General features: G+C 46.1%; 9 protein-coding genes across 9 annotated transcripts; 5 read left to right on the top strand and 4 right to left on the bottom strand.

The window, feature by feature from the left end:
* Positions 1 to 42: 42 nt before the first annotated feature.
* VTP01DRAFT_2904 (uncharacterized protein) lies at positions 43 to 1,691 on the top strand (the record flags this gene model as incomplete). The annotated part of the gene is made up of 6 exons (XM_069381416.1): positions 43 to 209; positions 282 to 292; positions 339 to 641; positions 705 to 795; positions 870 to 1,066; positions 1,126 to 1,691. The coding sequence occupies 6 exons, from the start codon at positions 43 to 45 to the stop codon at positions 1,689 to 1,691; spliced, it is 1,335 nt and encodes a 444-aa protein (XP_069237110.1).
* Positions 1,692 to 2,715: 1,024 nt separating this feature from the next.
* Positions 2,716 to 3,366, bottom strand: VTP01DRAFT_2903 (uncharacterized protein; the record flags this gene model as incomplete). Its single annotated transcript, XM_069381415.1, has 2 exons — positions 2,716 to 2,950; positions 3,242 to 3,366. 2 exons carry the CDS (start codon positions 3,364 to 3,366, stop codon positions 2,716 to 2,718), a joined length of 360 nt encoding a protein of 119 aa, XP_069237109.1.
* A 155-nt stretch (positions 3,367 to 3,521) lies between these two features.
* On the bottom strand, positions 3,522 to 4,803 carry VTP01DRAFT_2902 (uncharacterized protein; the record flags this gene model as incomplete). Its single annotated transcript, XM_069381414.1, has 2 exons — positions 3,522 to 4,011; positions 4,076 to 4,803. 2 exons carry the CDS (start codon positions 4,801 to 4,803, stop codon positions 3,522 to 3,524), a joined length of 1,218 nt encoding a protein of 405 aa, XP_069237108.1.
* Positions 4,804 to 5,361: 558 nt separating this feature from the next.
* Positions 5,362 to 7,062, top strand: VTP01DRAFT_2901 (uncharacterized protein; the record flags this gene model as incomplete). The annotated part of the gene is made up of 7 exons (XM_069381413.1): positions 5,362 to 5,446; positions 5,508 to 5,601; positions 5,674 to 6,093; positions 6,158 to 6,222; positions 6,276 to 6,502; positions 6,568 to 6,672; positions 6,733 to 7,062. The coding sequence occupies 7 exons, from the start codon at positions 5,362 to 5,364 to the stop codon at positions 7,060 to 7,062; spliced, it is 1,326 nt and encodes a 441-aa protein (XP_069237107.1).
* Positions 7,063 to 7,124: 62 nt separating this feature from the next.
* On the bottom strand, positions 7,125 to 8,573 carry VTP01DRAFT_2900 (uncharacterized protein; the record flags this gene model as incomplete). The annotated part of the gene is made up of 4 exons (XM_069381412.1): positions 7,125 to 8,048; positions 8,117 to 8,276; positions 8,376 to 8,458; positions 8,529 to 8,573. 4 exons carry the CDS (start codon positions 8,571 to 8,573, stop codon positions 7,125 to 7,127), a joined length of 1,212 nt encoding a protein of 403 aa, XP_069237106.1.
* A 592-nt stretch (positions 8,574 to 9,165) lies between these two features.
* VTP01DRAFT_2899 (uncharacterized protein) lies at positions 9,166 to 14,991 on the top strand (the record flags this gene model as incomplete). Its single annotated transcript, XM_069381409.1, has 14 exons — positions 9,166 to 9,271; positions 9,345 to 9,529; positions 9,640 to 10,047; positions 10,117 to 10,278; positions 10,346 to 12,055; positions 12,110 to 12,826; positions 13,008 to 13,145; positions 13,209 to 13,286; positions 13,341 to 13,518; positions 13,602 to 13,791; positions 13,855 to 14,111; positions 14,177 to 14,427; positions 14,484 to 14,640; positions 14,699 to 14,991. The coding sequence occupies 14 exons, from the start codon at positions 9,166 to 9,168 to the stop codon at positions 14,989 to 14,991; spliced, it is 4,830 nt and encodes a 1,609-aa protein (XP_069237105.1).
* A 24-nt stretch (positions 14,992 to 15,015) lies between these two features.
* VTP01DRAFT_2898 (uncharacterized protein) lies at positions 15,016 to 16,423 on the bottom strand (the record flags this gene model as incomplete). The annotated part of the gene is made up of 5 exons (XM_069381408.1): positions 15,016 to 15,442; positions 15,510 to 15,803; positions 15,870 to 16,108; positions 16,169 to 16,234; positions 16,292 to 16,423. The coding sequence occupies 5 exons, from the start codon at positions 16,421 to 16,423 to the stop codon at positions 15,016 to 15,018; spliced, it is 1,158 nt and encodes a 385-aa protein (XP_069237104.1).
* A 160-nt stretch (positions 16,424 to 16,583) lies between these two features.
* Positions 16,584 to 17,597, top strand: VTP01DRAFT_2897 (uncharacterized protein; the record flags this gene model as incomplete). Its single annotated transcript, XM_069381407.1, has 1 exon — positions 16,584 to 17,597. The coding sequence occupies one exon, from the start codon at positions 16,584 to 16,586 to the stop codon at positions 17,595 to 17,597; it is 1,014 nt and encodes a 337-aa protein (XP_069237103.1).
* Positions 17,598 to 17,748: 151 nt separating this feature from the next.
* VTP01DRAFT_2896 (uncharacterized protein) lies at positions 17,749 to 19,326 on the top strand (the record flags this gene model as incomplete). Its single annotated transcript, XM_069381406.1, has 4 exons — positions 17,749 to 17,906; positions 18,181 to 18,208; positions 18,270 to 18,675; positions 18,740 to 19,326. The coding sequence occupies 4 exons, from the start codon at positions 17,749 to 17,751 to the stop codon at positions 19,324 to 19,326; spliced, it is 1,179 nt and encodes a 392-aa protein (XP_069237102.1).
* Between the last annotated feature and the right edge of the window lie 1,335 nt (positions 19,327 to 20,661).

Here is a 20,661-nt window from a genome sequence, read left to right as displayed (position 1 = left end):
AAAATGAGGATCTAACATTCAAAGTTTATCCCAAACGTCTTCATGTCTGATCCTCAGAAACAGCAAGAAAAGTCTCGGCTAAGGTGCATCGTTGAGTCTCGGTTGCTGATCCGGCCTCCCGTCGATGAAGACCCTCGACTTTTAAGCATACATTACACTCGGACTATGTGCAGGCAGCGCTGGATTTTCAAGCACGATTTATTTTCCAGGTACGTACATATACTATATTTGCACTGTGTAAACATGTTAAGCTATATGTAATAACAATTTCAATGTAATAGGAATTCCACAGGTCACTGTAGATTTGCATGCATCCTCCATCATCACTACGTTGACAGCTGCGCTGTTCATTCTATTCATGGGCATTGCTCCTGTATTCTGGGCCTCGTTCTCCGACTATTATCGCATACGCCGGTTTTTCCTGATACTCTCCATGGTCATCTTTGCGTTTTCTTCACTTGGCTGCGCTCTGGTCAACAACATTGGCGGCCTCGTTGTTCTGCGATGTATCCAGTCTGTCAGTTCCTCGGCTGCCCAGTCTGTAGGCGCTGGCGTCATTGCTGATTGCTATCCAGTTGAGAACGAGGTGCAGCGTTTGACAAATTCTTTTTGGGTGTCTTTGTCGGCCCGCTTATCGGTGAGTTTTGATCTGCTGCTGCTGCTGCGCTTGCTGTTTACATTTACTAACATGATTTATATCTTAGGTCCTATCATTGGCGGCTTCCTTATCATGAGCGAACTGACTTGGAAAGCAACGTTTTGGTTCTGCTTTGCGTTCGGCATGGCTGTTTTCCTGTATCTCTTCTTCTTTTATCCGGAAACTTACCGCGACAACGCTAAATTCGATGCTGCTGATGTTGGGGACGCAGAAACGATCAAGAATGTTCCTACTACGACGGCTACGCATCCAAAGATAAACCCGATCGAACCGTTTTCCTTCTTCGACATCCATTTATCGCCGTTGCTTCGTTTATCCTTGGTATTGCATTTGGTTGCATGTTTGCAGTCGAAACGATTATCCCGGATCTTATGGAACAACATTACGGATTCAATGCCTGGCAAACTGGTGAGCCCCCAAAAAAGCTCTTATTTTCTTCATGTATACAAAGACTCATTCTGTCACAGGTCTCAGCTATCTCGGTGCAGGTGTTGCCAATATGCTCGCAACAATTTTGAGCGGTTTTATTTCGGATCGACTTTTGCTACGATCAAGACGGGCTCGCGGAGGAAGACACAAGGCAGAAGATCGACTTGCACTCAACTTGTGGCCGGCTGGACTCATCTTTATACCTTTCGGACTCTTACTTTTTGGATGGGGCATCACTTACAATCTTAGCTATTGGACGGCTATAGTCGGCTTTGGTATCCAGAACTTTGGCATGTGTCAAATCATGACGTCTATCAGCGCGTACATTGTCGATGCTGCTCCTGGTCAAGGCGCCACAGCGACTGCGGCAGCTACGCTGGTTCGCATGATTCTTTCATGTGTACTCACGCTTGTTGCCAACCCCATGGTAAACTCTTTGGGTCCCGGTTGGACAACTGTGCTTTTGACAGGCTTGACATACCTATCCATGGTTTTCCTCCTCCTACTCAAGATCTTTGGATCAAGACTGCGCAAGGCAGCAGGTTTCGAACAAGATAGCGAGAAGAAACAAGAATTAGAATTTGGAGCGACGACAATTCACTAGACAATAGAGATTCTCGCTGCATGTTCTTTGTTTCATTACATATTTGTATATTATTATTTCTTCCTCCTGCATTGATACTTGTTTACATAAAAGTTGCTGCTACAGTAACTGCATTGGTATATATATACCATACGATTTTTCTCCCTTTCTACTTGGTGTTTGTTTTTGATTAATGTAGCAAGTCTTTACAAGAGCTGAAGCGTTACAAAGAATTATCTACCAAATTGCACTCTCGCTTCCATATCCAGAGAAAGATTTTCTATATAAGCCTTGAAAAATGTAATCTTGCTAAGCATTTCTTTGTAACCTAGCGTATCTAGTCTTTCTTTGAATTCCATTATTACCTATCCTGGAAGTACACCGATTTAGCGAAGTTGAATGAAGAAAGATGGAAGAAGTTTCAAGAGGACTACGCTTTTGGAGAGCTTACCTTGGTGAGCATCTTGAACGAAGCTTGCGCAACTGCGATCGAAAGACATGTTGATCTCAAGGTATACTTTGAATAATAATTGCTTTGATGAGTATTATGACGTTGATTTTTTTTTTACCGCGACTGTTACAGCAGCTTATATGGAATCGCTTAAAACAACGAGGAGTTCCGGATTTTTTAAATATAGTCGCACTTATAGGTAAAATCTATTGCCGCGATTTCTTATCTCAGTTAATTGTTCTTTGATAGCTTGTTCATCTTTGCATTCTAGCAACCGTCGCTGAATCACCTGGAGGGAACTCTCTGAGAATGACATCTTCCGGTTATTTTACAAGCCTGTTTTTGAGGATTCCACGCTGGATCTCAGAGGATAAGTAAGGATCTTGTTTCTCTGATAACTCTCTAAAGCATGTGCTTTGTAGCGATGAAACGGAAAACATCACTTCGGCGGAATCCAGGCTGTCGAAACAGGAGAATTGAAGAGAGGCGCATTTAAAATCGATATGTGCAACAACAGAACCGAATCTTTGCAATATGATGATTTGTACTCTTCGGTCAAACGCTAGAGCAAGAGCTGCAGAACAAGAGCGATGCTCACGATATCGCAAATTTGCGAATTCGTATATTGGATGACTCGGTGTGCAAAGTTGGGATTGTTGAACAAGTCCTAAGGTCCCACAAGGTTTTCAAGATCGAAATGGACTCTAGCCTGGGGACCGAATCGAGTCGTCTTGTGACCTGCTGCGACTGCAGAACAGCACAATACTTTTGCGAGGATCGACCAGAATTAGGACGCAACAGACCTGATAGAATATTTACAGCGATTAATCTTTACGTATTACAATGAATAGTGTCAGTGATGGAAAGAAGAAGCCAGAGACAATAAGGATATTTTACGTCACATGTATGCACGGATGTATGCAACGTGATGTGGCGTGTGCGCTGAATGCGTGTCTAGATGACTTGAAAATCAAGGTCAAGTGAATTGAGTTGCCCTGTCCTTTTTCCTTTCTTCTTTCCCAACCACCACTTTCTCTATACCTCTCTTACTTTCATTTTTCCTCTATCTTGTACTCCATCCAAGGATCGCCATGTCCGTTCTTCCTCCTCCGCACGATACCTTTGGTGGATACTTGACGCGACTGTTTCGGCAGCAACCAGCGTCCGCGTCGCAAATAAACAATCCAAGGCGACAGCTGGTGTATATTCGTCAACTATCACGAAAGAAACGATGTCGTCGAACATGGTGTGATTTACCTGATGTCCAATAACAAGAATTTGTTGTAGAATATTTTCTCTTCTTGTCTTTTTTTAAAAGAAAAGAAGCGCGTGGAGGCCGGATTGTCTTGTTTTTATTTTGTCATTGAATTACATTATTGTTACTGCTATATTTATTGGAGTCACCGAGTAGTCGTAGTAGCACCATTGGGTTCATAAGCGGGAGACGATGCAGGTGGAGGCGGAGAAGAAGGAGAAGAGGATGAAGGTTGCAGCTCGTAGCGAGGTGTATATTCAGGAAGGTCGAGATCAATTGCAGTCCCTTCGTCCCCGCCTCCCAAAACCACAGAGGCAGGCACAGCTTGTTCTTCTGGAGGGAAATCGGTGACAATGATGGGAAAATGCAGGATTATAGGATCAGCTCGGATGTTGGTGGACTCGGCTGCTGTAAAGTGGATGACCATCCGAAGGCGGTGGGAGATATCTAGGAAGGGATCAAAGTGATGAGTGCGTACAGGACGATTAACCTTGTGGACAGGCGTGTTGAGAGGTATTGGCGTGCGAATAAAATGGGTTTCTGAACTATCAAAGGAGCTAGATGGCTGATAAATAGTAGGGGGGAATCGTAAGATGGTCGGTGGCAAATTATGTACGCCAGACTTTGTTGAGAATCTACACAGCAAAAGAATGACACATTAGATTAATATCTTTATACGTACAGTCTGATTTGTCTTGCCTGTAAGTTTGCACTTCTTCTAAACTGAGCTCTATTCTGTCTATTTCCACGAGCTCTTTTTCAATACTCCATCGGAGCGCCACTACAATTTCGCCTGCCTCCGTTGCGACAGCCTTGGGCACATCCGCTGACCACTCGAACCATCCGCGCGCATCGTTATATTCAACACAGGGTATCACAGCGCTCGGGCTGGGCAAGTAATGTCGATTGACCTTGACGGCTTTCTGTATTCGGTATTTTTTGAAAAAGGTACCAGCGGAAAAATTGGCAACGAGTGTATACTCGACAAATGCATTCTCGGTGCGTATGCTTGGAGGAAGATGTGTTGGAAGATGCAGTCCAAACTCGATTTCTTTCTCGCCAGTGAATATGAGTTCCTTCTCGACGTCGCATAAAGGCATCGTTGACTGCAGTTTCATTGTACCACCCTCCTGTAAATCAGCATTTCCTGCAAGTTCTCGGGGAAGCTGTGAGAGCGGCGCATTGATATCGAGTCCCGCTTTGCCTGTAAACTGTAGCGTAATACGATTCCACTTGATTTTCGGATCGTTGAAGACGACTTTGCCCATGAGTCGAGTGCGCACCTGAGACATTGGATTGTCCCGGTTGGCGGGACCAATAAAGTAGACAGGTGCATCGTCAATGAACAAGTCGACTGGAGTGTGTTTGTTGCCACTGCTACTGCTGCTGGAGGAGGAGCTATGTGCTGAACCAGTGAACCTTCGCATCTCCTCGTTGTGCGCAGAACGGGGAGGGAGGGAGAGCGAAAAAATAAAATTGTGCGGGGTTGGGTGAATGGAGAAAAAAGAATTTTGTTGCTTCGGTCAAAGACAAAAGGATACACCATCACTGTGGCTTCAAGTTGCCACACCCCCCATCCCCCACAGTCTTCCGAGCATTTGTCATAAGCAGCACATAGATCATTGTTGCTGCTATCACGCTAGGGGCGTCGCTGTCAGCTCTTTGCAGAGATCTGCAGCATCACCCACTTAAATATTGGACTATGTAGGCTTGTCGAATCCTGTAACGAACTGGTCAACCAAGAATCCACGAACGTCCAAGCCTAAAGTAATGTCTGACAGTTTTAATTGTTCCAGGCTTCCTTGTGTCAATTTGGGTGTATGCTGAAAGTTTTAACAATGTGGAAGCATACAAACTGGGGATTTGTGCCCGATTGGCGGTTTTTCCCACGACGGTGCAGAGAAGATTCAAAAACCCAGGAGACGTGTTTGCTCGCTTATTCCTCTGCTCACTCGTATTCCTACAAACGTACTATTGCTGCAAATATGGCCACCAGCGATCCCTACAAATACTATGAAGGATTTGGGAACCACTTTGTGTCTGAGGCAATCCCCGGTTCTCTTCCAAAAGGTAGACTCGATAATAAGCTCTCGTCGCACGCATCAATAACCCTTCAATCCCGAACATGCAGGACAAAACACGCCGCAAAAGTGTCCGCATGGTCTCTATGCGGAGCAGCTTTCTGGAACTGCATTCACTGTGCCCCGCACTCACAATCAGAGGAGGTGAGAGTGAGAGATTATTATCTCACTTGTTACAGTCACTCACTCACTCACTCATCCACTTTTATATATCAGCTGGCTTTATCGCATCCGACCTTCCGTGGTCCACACTCCATTTGAGCCCTTGAACAACGACTTTAACCAGTTTATCGTGTCGAGTACATCTGATGCACAGGTGACGCCAACCCAGCTGCGCTGGAGCCCATTTGATCTCCCGTCCGAAGGCAACAAGATCGATTTTGTGCAGGGTCTCAAGACAGTGGCTGTCTCGGGTGAGCCGGGTGCAGGCACCGGCTTGGCCGTACATATCTTCACAGCCAACCAGTCCATGGATCACAGAGCATTTTACAACTCTGACGGCGACTTTTTGATCGTTCCTCAACAAGGCCGCCTGGATATTTGCACAGAGTTTGGCAAGATGATGGTTGCGCCCAATGAGATCTGCGTCATCCAACGTGGTGTGCGTTACTCGGTCAGCTTCCCTGATGGGCCCAGGTAAATTAAAAAAAAAGGAGGGGGCGGCATCAAAGCATCAGATATTGATCCCGTTCTTTCCCAGCCGTGGATACATCTTGGAAATATACGGTCAGCATCACTTTGAATTACCCGATCTGGGACCTATTGGTAAGTAGAATATGATTTTGTCTACGAATTTTGGTTGCCAATAACGTTTCTAGGTGCAAACGGCCTGGCTAACCCGAGAGATTTCGTGACGCCGGTGGCAGCATTCGAGCGAGAGACCGGCAAAGAATGGGAAATCATTACTAAATTCAACGGCAAGCTATTCGTTGCCAAGCAAAACCACACACCCTTTGATGTTGTCGCGTGGCACGGCAACTATGCCCCGTACAAGTACGACCTTGCAAAGTTCTGCGCTGTCAACTCTGTCACTTTTGATCACATTGTAAGTTTGTATTCCGATAATTCCGATGAAAATTGTGCTCCTGTTTAAATATATTGCTATGTCAGGATCCGTCGATCTTTACCGTGCTGACTGCAAAGTCCAACACTCCCGGTGTTGCCATAGCCGATTTTGTCATTTTCCCTCCACGATGGGCAGTTGCTGAAAACACGGTGAGTGTCCGTCCGTCAATCTGTGTTATATTTTTCATGGCTGCTAACAGAGACATAAAGTTCCGCCCGCCTTATTTCCATCGAAACTGCATGTCCGAATTCATGGGCCTTATCCTAGGTGACTATGAAGGAAAATCGGGAGGATTCGCGCCTGGCGGTGCATCTCTGCATAGCCCCATGACGCCTCATGGTCCCGACGCCAAGGTGTTCGAGGCTGCATCTAACGCTAAACTGGAACCGGTACGAGTCGGTGACAACACCCAATCGTTCATGTTTGAGACAAGTCTTTTACTTTCCGTCACCCCCTGGGCCCTCAAGACTTGCGGAAAAGTCCAAGAGGACTACTGGAAGGCTTGGGCTGATCTCGAGGACAAGTTCCAACAACAGTGATGATGATAACGCGTCAAAAAGAACAAAACCAAAAATTTATTATTGTTGCTACAGTATTGCTGCTACTTTCCAGAGAGTTTCCATTCGGGTGCATGTGGGTTCAACCCCTTCTTTCTCATGTTGTGGTTGTTGAGTGGCGGCACCATCGCACGGCGATTGGGCTGTTGTTGCTGCTGCTGCTGGTGGTATTGTTGTTGACGTTGCTGCATGGAAATAGTGCTGGTTGTGATGGGTGTGCTAGATGCTGTAGTGTTGGGTATCTTTACGCGGCAATGGATAAGTTCGCCGTCTATGTGGGTATTGAATACAAGGTAACCATCGATTTCTCTGACAGACAGATCTTCTTCCTCGTCATCCTGAAGGCTGTGAGAAGGCGAGGACCGAGGGGTGGGTAACCGGTTTGCAGGAGGAGGTGGTGGGATGGAGGATTTTTTTCGCCACGGATGGTGCTGCTGCTGATGCTGAGGCCGGGGCACCTTGTGCTTCTGTTGCTTCTGCAGCTCTGCTTCGAGTGCCGCAATTTTTTGCCGCATTTGGTCCATTTGTATCATGTTTTGCGTCTGCCGTTTAAAGAATTCAATGTGCTCTTGCTCCAGCTGTCTGGCTTTCTGTTCGCGATCTGCAAGTTTCGCTCGAAGCTCAAAATTCTCTTTGCGTAGATCTTCCGAAACCTTGGGAGAAGGCTTGGGGATCATTTTCTCTAGCATGGCAAGACGATAATCCAGTCGACTTGTTGCTATTTCCAGCTCATGCAGTCTCGCCATGACGTTATGCTGGGCCTCCGGTTCAAGCAGACGTGATTGCTCTGGAGGTGATGAGGGTACCACAGTCGCTGTCGTCGTACTTCTCGTCGTAATTCGTCGTTGCTCTTCTTGTCGCTGCTGCTGCTGCTCCATGACTGACTGTATACGCTTTTCGAGTTCACCATCCAGCCTTTCCGCGAACTTTGACCAAAATTTATCTAGACATAAAGTCAAGATATCGTCCTGAAACATTGTTTGCTGTTGCATTAGCAAACAAAATCGTTGCCCAAATGGGAAAATATTCAGCTTACTTTAATAGTGTCATCCGGATGGTGCTCGAGACACGGCGACGGTGGGGTGTAGGTACCGCCATGAGACTTGCTCACACGAGTGTCGGTAAACGAGTAGTCGGGGCTTCCTCCCGAAGAGTACGATTTTTGCATCAGAATGGGTCTACGGAGTAGCCTGTCACTGGAATGATAACGAGAAAGTAGAAGAAACCATCACAATCAGTCTCGTCATTGCTCTGCGTATCAACGTAACTCTGCACCATCAGGTCCCATTCCGTACCTTGCAGCGCTGGAAGGCGACGGTGACGATGACGAGGATGACGATACGTTGCTGTTTGGTGATGATCTATTGCTGTCTTGATGCTGTAGCATCATGGAATTAGAAAGAAGATTCTTTGATAGTGACAAAAGAGTAGTAAAATTCTGGACTTGCCTCCATATTTGCAAAAGAAGAAGTAAAAATAATGCTTGGTTCCATTTGCGACAGGTGTCCGTTGCTATAGCAATTGAGAAAGAAAAAGGAAAAAAAGGGAACAGGGCTCCTTAAAAAGGCCAATGATCCCCTCAAAAATAGCTTATTGCCGCCGACGTCGCAAGGCAGCATACCGAAGAATCCTTAATTATCACTTCCTGCTCCATATATCAATCCCTGAGTTCGTCAACGTGCGTCCTCCCTGAAATCCATCTCACTCCGATCACATTTTTGTACTGCCATCATCTCAACGTCTATCCATGCTCGGAAACAGCGACGGAGCAGCACCCGCCCAAGCATACTAAGCTCGAAAAGCACCACCACCAACATCACCGCTGGCAGCGCTGCTGTTGCCGTGATCACTGTACCCTGTCTGGCATGTAGCGCACATTTTTGTTTGTTACATGGTATATCTCAAGCACTCTCCTGCCTTTTCATCTTTAACGAGCGCAGTGGGCGGCCATGGCAACAGCCAATTTTGATGCTACACAAAGAGCCTTCAGGGCCAGCAGTTTCCGCTCCCCGCGGAGACACAAATAAAGTGAACCTCGCCCTCCTTCGTTCAACCTTTGTGCTTGGACAATCTTTCACAATGTCCATGTTCCTCTCCAAGTTCCTGACTGGGAGGCACAATGCAAAGTCGAAACTTGAGCTGTTGACCGACGCATGGACCAGTATTCAAAAGTACTATGAGACTTCTCCAGGTCAGCAGATAAGCCCCCCCCTCCTTACGTATCCCACATACATACACAGCAGGAAAGCTCAATCTGCCATAAGATCCCCTCAAGGATGCTGTCGATTTGACGCCCATTCCGGCATGTCTGCAGAATATCGTCAAATTGATCCAAGCGGAAGAACTCGAGTACCAACGTGCGAGCGACAGCCTTGAGACCGGTCCCTGTCTCGAGTATCTGCTGCATAAACGCGTCCTGGAAGAGCTGGTCGAGTTCGCCAAAGTCGACGTAAGTGCTGGTGTCCTGCTGACCTTCCGGCATATTGGGCGGGCGGCGGCAGACGGAGAGAGTCATTTGAATTCATTTCCTAATTTATTGTTGCTTTATTATTATTGCAGACGCCTTTTGGAATGCGCATTCATTGTATGCGCTTTTTCTGCAGTCTCGTCAGCAATGTACACGCACAGCTATTACCAGAGCGTGCCGTTCATGTCCCGCTGCAGAAACTCATCACATCATGCCATCGTCTGGTATCCCACCACTATGAACAGCTAGCTACCGACGCAGACTGCCCCGAAGAAAGATACGCCGCGATTGCAGAGATCTCTTTGGAACTCGTCAAGTTGATGCATGGTGTATTTGCCCATTTTAAGGGCACCAATGCAGCTCTCATGGACCTTTTCTTCGAGCGAGGATGGTGTCGTGGACTCGGTGAAAATGTCTGGAGAAGCAGCAAAGATGGTAGAACGTTTCACAAGCGGCGCGAAAGTGTCGATGATAAGATCGCCTGGAATATGTTTCTGACGGTGCGTGTAAAGTCGCCTTCAAATAATGCTTGTTTGCGAAAAATCGTTAACCATCATCGCAATGTATAGCCACGGTTCGACATGTTTACTTATCTCATCGACTATATGAATATCCCGGGAGAAACCGGTGAAATCGCACGAGAGGCTGTGTTGTTTGCGTTGCGATTGCTGGATGGCGACCCGGAATATGTCTGCTACGTCGTCGAATACTCGGGCCTGTGTGAAATCATGGCAAGTATAGATCATGTGGATGATACGCAAAGATTTGTCGAATAACTAGAGTCTTTCTCTCATCTAGGCAGAACGGCTCGCCTTGTATTTCGCTCGACTGCCGAAAAATGCCGGTGCCTTTACAATTACGGACAATGGTCGCGTTGTGCTCGCCAAACCACCACGCAAACGGGTTCATTTCTCGGCACCTGCCATGGTGACCAACAATACTTTGATGATTACAGTGAACGCTCACCACAGTTACAAAAAGAAGCGAAGAAAGCGAAGCCCATTTGACGCGCACTTTGCACGGACGTTGGAAGCTACAAAGGATGGAGAACGCATTGCCGACGAATTCTACAGCTTTTGGGAATATCTCAACGATGTTGCTAGAGTTGCAGATAAAAGATTAATGACGGCACTTATGGCCCAATTGACGGCTATCTTCTGGCATCCGGTTGTCTGCACAGCACTTTCTTCGCCATCTGCCGAATTAGCCACTGCAGCGACAGCCTACACCACCGAAATGATACGCTCACTCACAGATCAAAAACTTTTGCACGCATTTCTCGTGGTCCTGATCAGTGAAGAAGGTGGCGTCGGCAAAGATCTGGAACCCGAGGTCCGTAGCAATCAATCCAAGCACGATTTAATCGAGGATGACAAGGACGATGATTCGTTGAAAACGGAAGAAGACGATGAGAGCCTTGGAGAGAAGCCGGATGAAATGGAGAACGAGGAAGAAATCACTATGCGCGCTCTGCTGATCAACCGCATAGATGCTGAATATCACGATTTATCGCTAGCAACTTTGCGACTATTCGATACAGTACTCGAGACGTACAACCAATTTGCAATTTACAACCTGGTCCTCCGCAATTATCTCGATATCAATCCTGATGGAGAATACATTGAAGATGCGGAGAAAATCGATGATACCACTGAAACGTCCTCCATGGGATCAAAGCAGATCGAAGAAGGAGTCAGCAGCAATAACGGTGACGGCAACACTGGCAATGCAAAGGAAGAAAAATTGGATGAGCTTGCTGTAGGAGACAAGGGCGATCAACAAGATACCAAAAAAGATAATAAACCGGAGAAAGTACGATGGCTGGTCGAACGGATACTGTCACTTTTGCCTCTTGAAGACGAGTTGGAACGCATGAAATCGCCTCCATTGTCATCCGTCATTACTTCCCCTGACGGCCCACGGCGTTCACTGCGGGGTACAAACGGAGACGATGCAGGCAGCAGTAGCCGCAAGGACAGCACGAGCGATAATCGGGGCAACTCTGTTGTACCTGGCAACAGCTACGACGATTATTTCCACGAGGCTCGTGAACGTTTCCAATACGGCCTGGTTGCCCGAAACTTTTGGCGATTCCCATATCCACCTCCCAGGAGTAAACGGGATTATGCACGTGAAGCAGAACACCGACGAGGACGCCCGCAGCGACGACCCATGAGCATGATTGTATCCTCAAAGGATATGGCCCTGCATCGCGATATTGAACAGAATAGCACACCTGTGCATAAGCTCTGCGGCAGCTACGAAGGTCTATTTATGAGCCGTATCTTTGATAAATTCTTCAAGTTGCTGGAATCTACCATGGAGCAGAATTTGCTTGTCACTAGCATCCTGCAAAAGATCGTCGGCGTTGTGGATAGGCGCGTCGATGGTGTTATCTGCGACTGGCGTACTATCCGTGTTGGTGGTGACGGTGCACTGTACGGTGGTGTCTGGACTCTTCCTGGCGCCAAGGGTAATCGACGCAGTCTGTATTCTCTCTTGGAGCAGGTATGGCATATTCGTAATTTTTTCATATTATCCTCCTCACAATAAGTGCTATAGATCACGTTCGAAGCCTTGAAAAGGGCTCAACTCGTCCCTAATTTTGAGACCCGTATTTCCATTGCAAAGAAACGTGGTGTCTTGGCAGGAGGAACGCCTAGCAACCATCAACAGTTGAAGCGATCAAACTCGACGTTCTCTCTCACTCCGTCAGTCTCGACCCCTCGTGAGAAGAGCAAGGGTCTCTCACGGCACCCGAGCCTTAGCCAACTTGTCTTTTCAGGAACATCGCCCGGCAGCGGTCCCAGCTCCCCTGTAAGCCCCATATCTCCCTCTGGCACCAAATCCACGAGTATTTTGCCAATGCGTAGCAGCCGCGATGCACCGCGTGAACCATCTTCCACAGGTGGTGACAACACTACCTCCTCCTCCGCTTCCTTCTTCCAACAACGTGCAAATGCCACCCCTGTCACGATGACGAACCCTTTTGCAAAGCTATCCCATTTTGTGAACTCGTACATTGTACTGCAAGAGTTTTGCAAGGAGTTAGCAGCCGTTATTCTCGTGCGGCACGCCAGCAACTATCAGGATCCGCATATCAAGCGTGAATCCATTATGGGACTCCCTGAATTCTGGTATGACAATGAAGTAGAAGTTGTAGATAGTGATAAACACAACATGGACAAGCGGAAGAACCGTATATCGATGGTTTCCACTTTAGCGGATTGGCGCAGTGTACGGAGCATGGATATCATCGATGAAGCCATCACAGCTCGCGTAAGGTCTATATCCAGGGACGGAAAAAAATAAAAAATGTTATAGTTTCACCAGCAGCAGCAACCCGCTTTCTTCTTTCCGACTGCCTTACCTTTTCCGTCTGCACGAGCGCACGGACTTGTCGCTTTCTGGAAAACAGCAGGTCGGAAAGGTTCCTGAACCTTTTTTTTTTCGTTATTAGCAAAAACGCTTTACCCCAAAAGAAGAGAGAATGGCAGTTGACAGTATTGTGGAAACTTATGAACCTTGCAGTCAATCGTCCGTCACGGCATCGAATCCATTTTACACAGGTCACAAAGTCATCAATGATCCTATTCATGTAAATCACTGTCAAAATGAGGGAATGAATGAATAACTGTAGCGCTAATATCTCGCAATGTAGGGTCACATTAAACTCGACAGTTACACGGTCAACTTTATCGATACTGTACAGTTCCAACGGCTTCGAGACTTGAAACAGGTGAGTGGTCTCTTTGTTATCCCCACGCTTTTCACTGAGACGTGGATCATCCAGCTCGGCTCGGCATATTTTGTCTTTCCAGGCGCGAGCCACAACCGTTTCGAACATTCTATTGGCGTCTCGCATCTAGCCGGCACCGTGATTGAACGTTTCCAGAAAGACCAGCCTGAATTGGCCATCACTGACGACGAAGTAAAGTGTGTCAAACTCGCTGGTCTTTGCCACGATCTTGGTAAAAATGGATTATCATTTATTTTTACAACTACGTGATGAGTCTTATACTCTCTCTCTCTCTTCCCTTTTTGCCGATCCTAGGGCACGGACCATTCAGCCACATTTTTGACAATGAAGTAATGCCAGTTGCAAGACCAAATTTCCAATGGTCGCACGAGCAAGCGTCCGAGATGATGCTCGAGTATCTCATTGACGATAACAATATCGACATTGAGCGCGAACACGTTAACCTGATCAAAGACTTGATTGCAGGCGAGGCACGAAACTCAAGGTAAATATATATCACAACATGAAAAATAATTCAATTGATCATTTATATATAAAAAATTGCCAGCAAATACGAGGATCGTCGATTCCTATTTGACATTGTTGCAAACAAAAAGAATAGCGTCGATGTGGACAAATTTGATTACATTGAGCGAGATGCGCAGAATCTCGGCTTGCGCAGCTCCTACGATGCTAAACGTTTGCTGGTATACAGCAGAGTAGTGGACAACGAAATCTGCTACCACCACAAAGAAGTATACAACTTGTACGAGATGTTCCACACGAGATACAGTCTTTTCAAGCGTATCTACACTCACCGCGTCGGTTAGTCAAAGAGAGAGAACTGCTGTTTTTTCCAATAATTGCTAAAATCGACGCTACGCGTACAGGCAAAGCGATAGAACTCATGATTACGGATGCGCTCGTCCACGCCGACCAACATCTGGGAATTTCATCAGCAGTGGAGAATCCAGAAGATTACCTTTACTTGACAGATGATATTTTACGAGTCATTGAACGCTCAAAGGCACCAGAGTTGGCAAAGTCGCGGGAAATCATGAAACGTCTGCGAACTAGAGATTTGTACAAGTTTGTGGATGAATATCTCGTCCCGACCGAGTTGGCAGCTCACATCAACAAGGTAAAAATGGAGATGATGATCTCTGGATTACAAGTAATTAAGCCGCATATCTACAGAACACTGTCACTGCAAGCGAAATCGTGTCCCACCAATCGGGCAACACGGTCATTGAAGAAGATGATGTTATCGTCAATTGGCTCAAAATCAATTATGCCATGAAAGATCGCAATCCTGTCGATTCTATTCGATTTTACTCCAAATTCAATGATACAGGTATTTGTAGATATTAACAATCAGGCGAAAATTTTCTTACTTACGGAATGCACAACAGAGTCGTTCACTATCCCCAAGCAGCAAGTATCATACATGATTCCTACCACATTCCAGGAAGTAGCTGTCCGCGTATTTACACGAAATCCGACAAAGATTATCGCTATTCAAAAGGCATTCCGTTGCTTGATGAAGAAGATGTTACCAGCAGATAGCTTTGCAGAACCTAACGCCGCACTTACGTTGCCCTCAGATTACGACACTATACTCCTCTCAAAGCGCAAACGAACAACAAGCACACAGAGTCTTGATCGACAAGATAGCATTGTAAACAAATGGGCTAGAGAAATGTAAAAATACTTAATGTACAGGACGCTTTTAATCATCTCCAAATACAATCTTGGTTCCTTTAAAGTCTTGCACAGATGCTTTTTGTCTCGGTGCTGCTGCCAAAGCTGCTGCAGAGCTGACTCGCTTTGGTTTCTCGCTTTTCGATTTGTCGCCCTTTAACTTTTTCGGCGCAGACTTTTCCTTGCTAGGTGCATTTTCGGTGCTGCTTGGAACGTTTTCTTGCTGCACCTGCTCAGCAGGTTGCTGGTTATTATCGTTGTTGTTATTACAGCTATCTCCTTTCTTTTGTCCCTTCTTGGGTCGCTCTGGGTTATACTCCCACGGGTGACCACGTCTGTGCGCTTCCTCGCTGCCGAATTCAACGCGGATCTTTTTGCCGTTGAAGGTGTGCTTGTTAGTGGCTCGAATAACCTTGGTTGCGTTCTCGATGGTATCAAAATCTAGGTATCCGAACCTGATAAAATCAAGCAACGAGAATTAATATTTGCTTCCTTGTAATTATCCTGATATTGAATATTTACCCTTTACATTTACCGCTATCTTCAAAGGTTCCCACACGAATGTTCAGCAAGCCTTCGCAATCACCAAAGTGTTCCCGCAATGATTTCTTGTCAGCATCGAACGGCAAGTTTCCAAGAAATAGGGTGCCACACGGTTTGTTCTTTTGTTTTACGATTTCTTCGCGGGTAACGCCATCTTTTCGTTCAAAATTGTTTGCGTCCTTCACCAGCAACGGTCTTCCATCCAATTTTTGTTCTGACAACTCGATCGCCTTTGCAACTGCTTCAGGTTCCGAAAAGAAAAGATATGCAAATCTATAACGAGATTTGTACCTAGTGAGTTGACTTTCATCAAGTAAACAGTGTGAATAAGCAACTCACCCTTTGTTCTTTGCTCCGTTCGGACCAGGGCGACATTTCATGCGAGTGATCTCACCGCAATCCTTGAAAAAATCACGGATAGCATCCTTTGTGGTCTTGAAAGACAAGTTTCCAATCCACACGCCATATTCTTCTTTAGATTGCTTGGTTTCTGTGCTTGTCTTTCTTGCTTTCTTTGCTGCTCCGTCACCGTTCTTAGCTTCCTCTGCCTCGTCATCGTCACTGACTTGCTCGCCTCTCTAAACAAAACACGATTAATTCGATGTTCCATGCCCTCCACATATGAAAATAAGACTTACCTTGCGCTTCTTGTTCTTTTCCCTGGCTTCTTTCTTCTTTTGACGTTTTTCACGGTTCAACCTGCGCTGTAATCGATCGTGTCACTATGTGCACCTGATTCATATACACTGATCGTGCTTTACCTGTTCTTCGCGATCTTGGGCTGCTCGCTTTTCGGCACGCTTCTTCATTCTCGCATCTTTTTCTTGGGTTTCCTCTGAGAGAGGAACATTGCCCAAGACTTCTGTCAGATCAAACTTGTCTGAATCGGCCATGGTTTAACCACAAAAAAAAGAAAAAAGAAAAATGGAAATTGTTCCTGCATTGATGAACAGTGCGGAGGGGGGCAAGCCACAGGCGCATTCTGTAAGGAAATGTGGCCGGCCGGCGGGGCAAGGCAAGAGAGAGAGACGCAACGACGACGAACGCATAATCATGCCACCCAAGTCAGAATTAAGGCAACTCTTTAAACAGCAAAAGCAAGAACGTCAGAAAGAGAAACGTGTCGAGCATCCACTTGCAAAATATGACAGCCAAGGACGCTTACTTTGTGCACTGTGCAACCTCGTCATCAAGACAACAGCGTTGTGGCCCGTCCATTTAATGTCAAATGCACACAAGGAGAATGTTGCACGTTTGAAAGCAGCTCAGCAGCAGAAGAAGAAACGTCAAGTGGATAGAGAAGCAGACGAGCCGGTCTCGAAACGAACGAAGCTGGAAGGAGAGGAGGATGACGATATGCAGGAAGCAGCATCGAATCGTTTACCAAGCGATTTCTTTGACGAAGGAGCAACAGCAGAAGCAGCAGCAGCAGAGTCCACAGAAGTTACAGCAGAAGAAGAGTCTAACGAGACATCAATAGAAGTACCGCCTGAGCACGGCGTGGCAGTGGAAGGGGAGGAAGAAGAAGAAGAAGCGTCTCAAGATACCCAGAATGTCATCCCACATGGCTTCTTTGATAATCCGGAAGAAGAGGCGCTCGCAAGGAAAGAAGCATCCAGAGAGCAGTTTGAAAAAGAGCTACAGGAGGACATGGCACAGTTCCAGGAGTTAATGGCGGATACAGGCGAGCAGCAGCCTTCAACGAATGCACAGCAGGAGGATGATGAAGCAGCAGAAGCGGATGATAATATCTGGTCTGAGCGAGATGAAGAGCTTTTGCGACAGCAAGCAGAATTCGATTCTCGTGTAGAAAAACTGAAACAACTCAGGAAGCAAGGTGTCCGTCCATCTGATGCAATGGATACCACAAATGAGACAAGAATACGCGTAGAATACGATCCTACCGAGAGCCGCATCCGAGCAAATCTAAAGTCTGGAGTGCGAGAATTGTTAAAGAAAGAGGCAGGCAAAAATGTATCCAGTGTTTTCGAAGACATGGACCAAGATGAGGAAGAAGAAGAAGACGATGATTACGATGAATTCGGATGGCGAACGCAACAAATGTAAAATGGCAATAAAAGGACCCATCATTTTTTTAATCACAATAGCCCGGGGACGTGTTCCGCACTTTCCCTCCTCTCCGCCTGCTATTCAAATTCCACGTTTTGGTTACCGGTCGCCTTCCCCTTTCTTTTTTTTTCGTTCTCTTACAGTACAAATGACAACTGCTGAAGCTAATGCCCTGGAAAGCATCCCTGCTGATCAGCAAGGAAGCTTCTCGTCTTTCCTGAAAACTTTGGCATCTTTCACCGGAGACCTATCCAGCTTGACATGCCCCTCATTCTTGCTGGCTCCCATTTCATTGTTGGAGTATTCGTAAGTGCTCAGGGCCAAATATGTGGCAGGTGGAGAGCCGTCTGTTGTATAAATTTGCGACGTGTCTGGTTGCGAGGGTAGTTTCTGGGCAAGCTATTTCGTTGTTGCTTTTGCCCTGGAGCGCCCTTTGACTGTCGCATGACGGGACTGTACGGAACCACGATATGTTGGATCGTTACACTCCCCTCAGGGCGGATCACGCCGCCCACGTGGACCGTGCCACTGGTGTGTGATAAGACTGTACTCATTGTAATTATTTTTTTCTCCTATGTAGGTCCTTCTGGGCTGATCAACCAGAGCTGGTAAGGAAAAAGAGAGAGAGCAACGGGCTGATGTCTGATACTCATATATCCTCTGGTTTAGCTCACTGGTATCAGCAAACCAGAATCTTCAGAAGAGCGCTTCTACGCCGCAGTCAAATGGTTCATTTCTGCCTTGAATGGTTCATTTTCCAGCCGTGTTCCGAAGGGTGAATGGGAAAAGAAGCCGTTTAATCCAATCCTTGGCGAGAAGTTCTTCTGCTCCTGGGACAATGGAACTCGTATTGTGTGCGAGCAAGTGTCTCATCACCCTCCAGTGTCTGGATTTTACATTGAAAACAAGGAAGCCGGTGTTATTGTAAATGGTCACGATGGACAAAAGACACGCTTTTCTGGAACACAAATGTTGGTCGACCAAGTCGGCTACTGCACCCTCCGATTGACTAAGCATGACGAAACATATCTCTTCACTCTTCCGTCCCTTTCTGTCAACGGCATCTGGTACGCAGGTATGAATACATGTTGTTAAAATATCTCGGAATTTCAATGGTCATTAACTAGAGTGTCTTTAAGCACCCTACGTTGAACTTTATGGCACATCGTATGTCCAATCATCCAGCGGATACTTTGCTGCCATTGAATATTCCACCAAGGGATGGATCTCTGGTGAATTCCACCATTTCAAGGCATCAGTAACCAGCGATGCACTTGCAGGACCTACCATTATCGAGGGACAGTGGACCGGAAAGTCAACGATCACCAAGCACAAGGGTTCACAGGAACCATTTTTGGATCTTACCAGTCTTGAAAAGCCTGTACCTCACGTCGCGCCCATTGAAGAACAGGGTTCTCTTGAATCCCGTCGTGTCTGGCACAAGGTCGCTGAAGCATTGCGAGCTGGCGACTATATGACTGCTTCAAACGAGAAATCCGCCATTGAAAATGAGCAGCGAGCTTTGCGCAAGGAACGTGCAGAAAAGAACGAAACCTGGACACCAGAGCACTTTGTCGCCAAGTCTGGAGAGGAGATTTACGGTAACCTCCGCGAACGCATGCTCGCCAAGTGCGACAGCAAGTTTGTAGATACTATGGGCGCTGAATCCGGCTGGCTCTTCAAGGATGTCTCGACTTTGGCTGCTTCCTTGTCGTCATCGTCGTAAAAAATACTTTGTATACCTTTGCTTGGTTGGTATTTGACAATTTGTATGTAGATGTTCTCCCTCCTTTCTCTTTTGTCTTGTCTTGTTGTTTCTTACCTGTCCTTTTTCGAAACACAATCTTTTTCTTCTTGTTCAACATTGTTGATAACAGAAAATACGGAAATTCTCAGATAGAAATATTTTAATCATCTACAATTAGGATGCAACTCTAGTGTTTCGCCTAATGGGAGCAGGTGTGGATTGCTGCTTGCAGTTTGACGACTCTTGTTTCCGGGAATAGCTAGTTTGCAGGATACAACTATGCAGGACCAGGTGAGATTTTGGGTCCTTGAATCCATCCATTTGTTTTACATATCGTATAGGTCTGAAACAGTTCCATTGATGAAAGTCGTACATACCACTCCCATGTACGTTAGGATCTCCAGCATACTGCCAGATGGCAGCGGCGGTGACAAATATGAAACAAGCTACAATTATTACTGAATATGGTCGCCCACATTGGTCTCGATAAGGATATAAAATACACTTGCTACGAGAAGTCATCTTGGAGTATTGCGAGTCCTATCTTCTTGGAATGAAATTGGCCTACTCTAATGTTATTGGATAGTAGCAGCTTGTAGAAGACTGCAAGTATTGATAGAATAGCAAACAACAGCATCGAGTTTTTATTGCCTGAAACCTCGGTGATCATACAATTGCAAAGACCAACCCAGAGTAGCCTGTGATCACTTAGAGATACCTTTAGAGTGCTTAGCATGTATCACGGAATGTCACAGGTCTTTCATTGAGCAAGCCTTGATTTTTCTCAGTGTTGAGCGTCCTGCTTCTGTATGCCAGAGGTAAGTTAAAGCACGGAATTCGATCAAGAATATTCTTAACTTGAAGATATGTCACTGTCTGTCAACTTGCCGCTGTGATCACTTACACATCTGCCTCCACTTAGCAAATCTGACGTGTTATTGTGTTCCTTACCGACCTGATAACTGAGGCCTTTTCTCATTTTCTAGTCCTTTCCTTTTCCTCCTTAATTATTCTATAATGCCTGCGTCATAAGTATAGTTGCCCGTCTGTGCAAGTACTTGTATCGCTCTTTTCTTTTTTTTTCCCTTTTGCAACGTTGTACCTATACTTCTTACAAGAAGAAAGTGCCTCGGCTGGTAACTTGAGCTTCAGTTCATTTACCACGTAATAAGCGGATAACTTCTAGGTGAAAAATCATCAATGCGTGCACTACAGTGAAATGTATGTTCTCGGTTTCATTGAGTGCGGACACAGGAACAAATATTAGTCCAGTATTTGGAGAGTGACCCATCGTCGAGATTGGGGTTAACATTA

Source organism: Rhizomucor pusillus, assembly GCF_041956525.1.
Source record: "Rhizomucor pusillus strain CBS 183.67 unplaced genomic scaffold VTP01scaffold_14, whole genome shotgun sequence".
Classification (NCBI taxonomy): domain Eukaryota; kingdom Fungi; phylum Mucoromycota; class Mucoromycetes; order Mucorales; family Lichtheimiaceae; genus Rhizomucor; species Rhizomucor pusillus.
The sequence above is the reverse complement of the archived record's forward strand: the minus strand, read 5'-3'. Positions and strand labels throughout refer to the sequence as shown.